This window comes from Cetorhinus maximus, chromosome 28 (assembly GCF_964194155.1).
Source record: "Cetorhinus maximus chromosome 28, sCetMax3.hap1.1, whole genome shotgun sequence".
In the NCBI taxonomy this organism is placed as follows: Eukaryota; Metazoa; Chordata; class Chondrichthyes; order Lamniformes; family Cetorhinidae; genus Cetorhinus; species Cetorhinus maximus.
This window is the reverse complement of record NC_135906.1, coordinates 15014355-15023123: the sequence shown is the minus strand read 5'-3', so window position 1 is coordinate 15023123 and position 8769 is coordinate 15014355. Positions and strand designations below refer to the sequence as shown.

Here is an 8769-nt window from a genome sequence, read left to right as displayed (position 1 = left end):
TGAACCAAGGCTGTAATGAGATCAGGAGCTGAGTGATCCTGGCAGAACTCAAACTGAGTGTCAGTGAGCAGGTTATTCTTAAGCAAATACCGCTTGATAGCACTGTTCATGACCCCTTCCATCACTTTACTGATGATTGAAAGTAGACTAATGGGCGATAATTGGCCAGGTTAGTTTTGTCCTGCTTTTTGTGTATAGGACATACCTGGGCAATTTTCCACATTGTTGGGTAGATGCCAGTGTTGTAGCTGTTCTAGAGCAGCTTGGCTAGGGGTGCGGCAAGTTCTGGAGCACAAGTCTTCAGTACTATTGCCAGAATTTGTCAGGGCCCATAGCCTTTGCAGTATCCAGTGCCTCCAGCTGTTTTTTGATATCACGTGGAGTGAATCAAACTGCAGAAGACTGGCGTTTGTGATGCTGGGGACCTCCGGAGGAGGCCAAGATTGATCATCCACTCGGCACTTCTGGCTGAAGATTGTTGCAAATGATTCAGCCTTATCTTTTGCACTGATGTGCTGGGCTCCCTCATCAGTGAGGTTGTGCAGTTTTCTCCTCTAGTGAGTTGTTCAGTTGTCCACCACCATTCACGACTGGATGTGGCAGGTATGTAGAGCTTAGATCTGATCCGTTGGTTGTGGGATCGCTTAGCTTTGTCAATCACATGTTGCTAATGCTGCTTGGCACGCAAGTAGTCCTGAGTTGCCGCTTCACCAGGTTGACACCTCATTTTTAGGTATGCCTGGTGCTACTCCTGGCATGCCCTCCTGCACTCTCCTTTGAACCAGGGTTGATCCTCTGGCTTGGTGCTAATGGTAGACTGGAGGATATGTCAAGCCATGAGGTTAGATTGTGGTTGAGTACAGTTCTGCTGCTGCTGATGGCCCACAGCGCCTCCTGGATGCCCAGTCTTGAGTTCCTAGATCTGTTCGAAATCTATCCCATTTAACCTGGTGGTAGTGCTACACAACACGATGGAGGGTATCCTCAACGTGAAGTACATCCAAGGCCTGCTGAACATCAATTTTTACGAGTTTCACACCTTTTAAAAAAAATTCTGCCTTTCCATCCTTACAACTAAAGTGAATAACCTCACACTTCTCCATCTGCCATCTTGTTGCTGTTCACTTAACCTGTCTATATCTCTTTGCAGCCTTTTTGTGTTCTCACAACTTCCATTCCAAAATAGCTTTGTATCATCAGCAAATTCAGATATATTAGGCTCTCTCTCTTTGTCCAAGTCATTAATAATAGATTGTAAATAGCTGTTGCCCAGCAATGATCCTTTCAGCACTTCATTGGTCACAGCCTGCCAACTTGAAAATGCCCCATTTACCCTACTCTGCTTCCTGTTCGTTAACCAATCCTCTATCCATGCTAAAAATTACTCCAACTCCATGAGCCCTTATTTTGCATATTAACCTATTGTGTGGCATCTTATCGAATGCCTTTTGGAAATCCAAGTATACATCTGCTGGTTATAAACCTACTCTAGTTTCCCTTATATAACTGCCGCAGAGGAGGCCGTTTGCGACTGATAGGAGCAGGTTGGGGCCAATAAAATGGGCAGAAACCAAATTGGGGGGAACTGTGACTGGGAGCTACAGCTAAGATGGATATAGAACTGAGAGGTGATAACATTCTAGCACACTGGAGAGGGAAGGGGAGTAGTAGTTAGTTAAGATGAATATGTTGAGGGTGGATTTTTTGAAGAGGAAGTTGTGAGGGTTCTTTGAAGGGGAGATGCATGAAGAGAGGGAATATATTCTTCCTGAGCTGTCGTACTCAAAACTGGATACAGTACTCCGATGTAGCCTATACAGCTGAAACATAACTTCCACTCCTTTGTACTTCAGCCCCTTTAGATAAAGGCTAACATTCCATTAGCCTTTTAAATTACTTTTTGTACCTTGAACTCAATCTGCCAAAGTTTTGCCCACTCTCATAAGAACACAAGAAATAGGAACAGGAGTAGACCATTCAGCCCCTCAAGCCTGCTCTGCCATTCAATAAGATCATGGCTGACCATCTATTACTGTCCTTTTGCAACGTTTTGCTTCTGTTTATTTTCTTTATAGTGCAACCTAACTTAGTGTCATCAGCTGTCTATTTCTTCATCCAAGTCAGCTTTACATACCGTAAAAAGCTGAGTCCCCCAGAATGGATTCGTGGGGAACACTCCTCTGCCAATTTGAGTATGTACTATTACCCTTACTTTCTGTCTCTTACCTCTTATCCAATTTTCTATCCAAGCCAATAAATTGCCTCCAATTCCATGCACTTTTCTCTTTCCTGGAGTCTTGTCGAATGCCTTCTCGAATTCCATATAAATAATACTAGTAGACACTGCCTAACTACCACATTAGTTACTTCCTCAAAAAAATTCAGCTATATTCATTAGACATGAATTTACCCTTTACAAATCTATACTAGCTCTCTCTGATCAAAGTTATACCAGTTTATACTAATATTATGAAGATCTGTTAGATAGAATATTACTTTATAATGTCATCAGCTGAACGTATACATATATTGAACTTTTTGAAAAGAACACTTTTGCTAAGTAAAGTACACTGGCCTACAGCAGCTAACATGTTGCATTTGTGAAGGACACAAGCTGTTATATGAAGACACAGTGTACAGAGCTCTCAAAAGACAGTGGCTAAGATAAGCCCAGGTCAAAACCAGCGAGAGGTCACATGGCCCAGCTCTTGGTTGTTATTGAACTAACAGTCAGACTGCCAAAGGAGCAACAGCCTTAACCCATCTCTCTCTCTCTCTTAAACCTCTGTCATCAAAGCTAAGCTGGTTGTGATTTGAAAATCTACCAGAAGATTTCATTGCTGCAAACCAAGAGTTCTTAAAGGAAGATTCGGAATCAACACCACTGTAATCAAGAGAAAAGAAAATTAACCAGGCACAACTGCAGAATGACTGCTCCAGTGAGAAACCCAAGTACCAGCAGCTTCTGTGGAAGGTGACCCTTCAGCTGTAAACAATCATCCTGATAACCCATGAATTTTTTTTTGACTTTACTTTTTACTTGGCCAAATTTTAAAATCCAATGCTCTGCAGAGTTTTATTTCTTTTTTGCACGCTTGGGGAGGCGGGGGGTGTGTGTGTGGATTGTGTGTGTTGTTTTTGCATTGGTGAATAGTTGCACACGTTTATATAAAAGCAAAATACTGTGGGTGCTGGAAATCTGAAATAAAAACTGAAAATGCTGGAAAAACTCAGCAGGTCTGACAGCATCTGTGGAGAGAGAAATAGAGTTACTGTTTCGAGTCCGTATGCCCCTTCTTCAGAGTTGGACATATTTGTACTGTTTAAATCTTTTGTTAAAATTTCTGCACCTTTACCTGAGTGGTTTTAGCAATAAAACTAACTTGTTAATTTAGGATTTTTGCTGGCTTATTTCTTACACCGAGCTACACATGGTTAAGTATACATTGAATTGGCAATATCACCTTTTTAAACTCATAACTGTGTTATAACCAACCCAAGAATGGGACAAAGAGAGGAGTCAGGTCACCCTTCCTAACCTGGTCGTAACACTAACCAGAAGACAGTGAAATGGACAACAGTTAACCAATATCTGGTCTTCTGACCCAGAATGGTGCCATTTAATCATTAAATACCATGCGTTTCACATCTTGCACGTTTATCTGCTCAACTGAAATCAGAAACTCTTTAAAAGTGGAATTGATGGAGTGACAGAATCATATACATGCCACACTTTAGCTGCAACCTTAAATGTTCAGTGAGTGGAGGTTATGGGAACAGAGTCTCCTGACAGCATTCACAATTGGAAGCACAAAAGTTGGCTCCAAATCAGTTACAATGGGGAGTCTATAAGAACATTAGACAGTACTTGAAAAAGAATATTAAAAGTTAGGTCATGTGGGGAGTAGGATAACACTAGATAGCCGATTTGTAGAAAAACGTTGGCATAAATTTGATGTGTTGAACAGCCAGTTTCTACAATTACCAGGGACAATTAGATGTGTTTCTGGAGACCAAAGGGATTGAGGGATATGGTGAGAAAGTGAATAGGAGGAGTTGATCCATGAAAAGGGGATGGGATCGGTTGGACCAAACGGCCATTTTCTGCTCCTAACAATTGTTTTAAAAATCCGTCATGAACACTTCAATCATAGAAAATAGTTCATCTTCAAGTATTAAATGTTCTGGAAGAATTTGTATTTTAAAAGAAATTGTTTCTTGAAGGGTTAATGCAAGACTCTGATTGCTTTTCTTGGCAGAGACATCCATTTACAAGGAAAGTTATTTAACCGCTGTAAAGAAGCTGGAAACCTCTTAACCCTGACGAACTGCGTACAAAGGGCGGGGGGGTGGGTGATGGTTACATGGTATTTCATGGCTTTGAAAAAGCCATGTCTGGAAAAACTGTGTTTCAAGTGGGTTTTTTGAGTTTTGCTTTTGAGTAGAGAAGGACTAATTGCTTGAGAAGGAAGACAGCATCCTTTTTGCAGTCCAGGGCCAGTCCACAGCTGGAAGTGAATATAAGCTGCTCCTAAGTTGCTCTGCATGCTGGGATTGAGTACCCTCAAGTATTCCTTGAGCCCACCTGAAAAGCAGTGCAAGAGTCTTCGAATGTTTCGTGGAGCAGCACTGAGACACCAACCCGGAAGCCATTTCAAGGACTCTACCATTTATCCTTTTCCCTTTGACTTTTAACCTTTAGCAGAATACCTCTTTTTTTATTTATTTTATTATTGTGTGTATGTGTCTGTGTGTATGAGAGAGAGAGAGAGACAGACTTAAGGTATCTTGAAAGAGTAATTAGTATTATTTCACAACACAAACTACTAACAAATGGCATTGAAATTGTGACACTATATAATTCATTCAAATAAAGTCTGACTCTAGATTCTGTTCCAGGTTCCATGGTTCAGAGGTAGCGCTCCCACCTCTGAGCCATCACCATCGAGGCAGATGCTGCCCAGGCCATGGGTGACAGAGGAGGAAACTCAGTCATTAGAAGGGTTTAAAATTGATGAGGAAGTATTGGATAAGCTGTCGGTACTTAAAGTTGATAAGGGTTGAGATGCATCCAAGAATATTGAAAGAAGTGAGAGTGGAAATTGCAGAGGCACTGGCAATAATCTTTCAATATTCCCTGGATTTGGGGGAAGTGCAGGAAGACTGGAGAATTGCAGTCAGTTTAACTTCAGTGGTGGGGAAACTTCTAGAAACAATTATTTGGGATAGAATTAATAGTCACATGGAAAAATTTGGGTTGATTCGGAAGAGTCAGCATGGATTTGTTAAAGGAAAATTGTGTCTAACTAACTTGCTGCAGTTTTTTGAAGAGGTAACAGAGATGGTTGATGAGGGCAAGGACGTTGATGTGATGTATATGGACTTCCAAAAGGCATTCGATACAGTGCCACACAGCTGACTTGTGAGGAAAGTTATAGGTCATGGAATAAAAGGGACAGTAGCAACGTGGATACAAAATTGGCTGAGGTATAGGAAACAGAGAGTAATAGTTAATGGGTATTTTTCGGGCTGGAAGAAGGTTCGTAGAGGAGTTCCCCAGGGGTCGGTATTGGGACCCTTGCTTTTCCTGATATATATAAATAATCTAGATTTTGGTGTGCAAGGAACAATTTCAAAGTTTGCGGATGACACAAAACTTGGGAGAATTGTAAACTGAGGAGGACAGTATAGAACTTCAAAAGGACATTGACACATTGGTGGACCGGGCAGATAGGTGGCGGATGAAGTTCAATGTGGAGAAGTGTGAGGTGATACACTTTGGTACAAAGAACATGGAGAGAAAGTATAAAATAAAGCATACAGAGAGACCTGGGTGTATATGTACATAAGTCATTAAAGGTGGCAGGACAAGTAGAGAGGGCTTTTTCTAAAGCATACAGTATTCTATACTTCATTAATAGGGGCATAGAGTACAAGAGCAGGGAGGTTATGATGAACTTATATAAGACACTGGTTAGACCTCAGCTGGAGTATTGTGTACAGTTCTGGGCGCCACACTATAAGAAAGATGTGAACGCATTGCAGAGAGTGCAGAAGAGGTTTACGAGAATGGTTCCAGGGATGAGACACTTGAGTTATGAGGAAAAATTAGAGAAGTTGGGACTGTTTTCCTTGGAGAGGAGAAGGCTAAGAGAGGACTTGATAAAAGTTTTCAAAATCATGAGGGGTGTGGACAGAGTAGATAGGAAGAAACTGTTCCCGCTTGGGATCGAGAACCAGAGGGCACAGCAAGTGCGAGGTGAGAAAAATCTTTTTCACACAGCGAGTAGTTAGGGTTTGGAATGCACTGCCTGGAAGTGTGGTGGAGGCAGGTTTGATTGAGGCATTCAAGAGGGCATTGGATTATTGTTTAAATAGAAACAATGTGCAGGGTTACAGGGAAAGGGCAGGAGATTGGCACTAAGTTCAAATGCTCAGAGAGCCAGTGCAGACACAATAGGCCAAATGGCCTCCTTCTACACAGTAACAATTCTGTGATCAGGTTGTGTGTTCAGGTCCCACCTTCAGGAACTTCAGCCTGTCATCTAGGCAAATTCTCTGGTGCAGTATGGAGGGAGCTGACCTGTCAAGTGCTGCCTCCTTCAGATCAGATGTTAAACCAAGACCCTTCCTGCCCTCTCGGGTAGATGTAAAAGATCCCACTGCATTATTTGAAGAAGAGCAAGCAAGTTATTCTGGTGTCTGTCAATATTCAACTTTCAACCAACTACTAAAGCAGATTATCTGGTCGATATCACATTGCTGTCTCTCAGAAGCACACAAATACACACACCTCACTAACGCACAACTGTCTAGAATGCACACACCCCACTCTCCCACACACAGATACATGCATAGACATGGAAAGAGTGAAAGAGGAAATCATTTGAATTCCTCAATTTGAGGGTGGAAAACCAGGAGCTGCTGACACATGTCAGGGATCCAAGGAGGAAAAAAGTCTTTGGGGTTCTTGTAATCTGGAATAACAGAGAAAGGCACCAGTGGCACTTGAGAGAAACTGAAAATAAAACAAAAAGTAGAGTAACTGGGAGGGAAATACAAATAAAAAGGAGGAAGAAACAGGCACGGGCGATACACACTGAATAATGGCAACTTTTCTTTGCTAATCTTTGCAAGAACAGTAATTTTAGCCCCAAAGACGTGTGTCCTCTTTAGCCCAAATAACAATCTACTCAAACAGTGCTCAACTAGCAAAATCTGCAAGGATGTGGATGAGGCAATTCTACAAAGCAGTGCCTGCTCGGCCACAAACCTTTTGATCCAGAAATCTGTCTACACCGGCACTGGGGAGCTTGGCCCAGACTGGCTCTAAGGCACTTTCAATCTTGAGGCATTGTCCTTATGCTTATGGATAGGTGATTGGTGATTAGTTTCTCAGAATTATTGAATGGAGGACATAGCTCAGTTTATACAAATCTAAGAATAGTCACAAAGTCATGTCATTTCCAATTTGTTCAAAGTCTCAGTTGCAGTGTTACATAATGAAAACATTTACAGATTTACTTCAAAAATCTCAAACATAATTGTAAGCTCTAAATAGTGCTGATTTGATGTGGATTGGTTGAACGATTAAAATTTGAACAGATAAGACTCATCCTGCAGAACCACTGCTTTTCTATAAACTCTTACTGAGCTCAGCTTTCCGGTGCTTCTGGGATGTAAACAGAATTTTCCAGCACCCTCTGGCGATTTTGTACATCCAGATTGTGTTGAGAATATCCAGAGCAACACTGGAAATGATCCATGCACACTGTGGCCCGAGGCCCAGGCGGTGGAAGGCTGCTGTCCCAAAGGTAAAAGCCATTTGCAGGTAGTAGGACGGAATCACAGCAATGCGCACAAGGAAGAAGCTCACAGACATGGCGACACCATTCAACACAACCAACCTGGTACTTCTGGGAAACTGCAGAACCTCAAAGAACCACCTGCACTTAAACAAAGAGTGCATTATCGTTCAGTGATACATACCTCCCAACACCAGGGGCAGCACCAGAGACACACCTCCCACCACCACAGGAGCTGCAGATACCCTTGAAAAATTCGTGTAAGTGAGTGCCCTCTGTGACCATAGTGCACTAACTCTCCTCACCATTTAATCTGTCAGCAGCTTTTGATATGGTTGACCTCCTCCTCCAATGACTAACAGAGTGGGACTTCCCTCACCTGGTTACACTGTCACCTCCCTAGATACGTTAACTACAGAATTTTCTATAAAAGATTCTCTCCCACCCTAGCACAATTCCAAGTTTTTCCACCTACCCTGCTCCAAGATCTATCATCTCATTTGTATACTGCCTCTCTGCAATGTCATTCAACAATACCTCAGGACCCCCATGTACACTGAGGGCACCCAGCTCTACCTCACCCCTCTCAACCTCTCTACTGCCTCTCTGTTGTCAGACTCCTTAACCAACATCACATCCTGCATGGGCCAGAATTTCCTCCAATTAAACATTAGGAAGACTGAAATCATTGTCTTTAGCCCCCACTGCAAACTCCATTCCCTAGCCACATCCCCTTTCCTGGCCACTATCTGAGGCTGAATATAAGAACTAGGAGCAGGAATAGACCTAACAGTTCCATTGAGCCTGCTCCACCATTCAATAAGATCATGGCTAGTCTTCAATTTCAGCTTCACTTTTCTGCCCTATCCCCATACGTCCTGATTTCTTTAATGGCAAAAGTCAATCGATTTCTGTCTGAAATATACTCAATGACTGACCATCCACAATCTCTGGGGTAGAGTGT

At 42.3% G+C, this 8769-nt stretch overlaps 1 protein-coding gene across 2 annotated transcripts in view; it reads right to left on the bottom strand.

Moving 5' to 3' along the window:
- Positions 1–1511: 1511 nt before the first annotated feature.
- Positions 1512–8769, bottom strand: part of LOC144668821 (TLC domain-containing protein 4-B-like) — a 51324-nt gene continuing 44066 nt past the window's right edge. For both annotated transcript variants that reach the window (XM_078531199.1, XM_078531200.1), the window contains one exon: positions 1512–7946. In XM_078531199.1, coding sequence (XP_078387325.1) covers positions 7637–7946 — 310 coding nt within the window. In that variant the 3' untranslated portion in view covers positions 1512–7636. The remainder of the gene's footprint in view (positions 7947–8769) is intronic.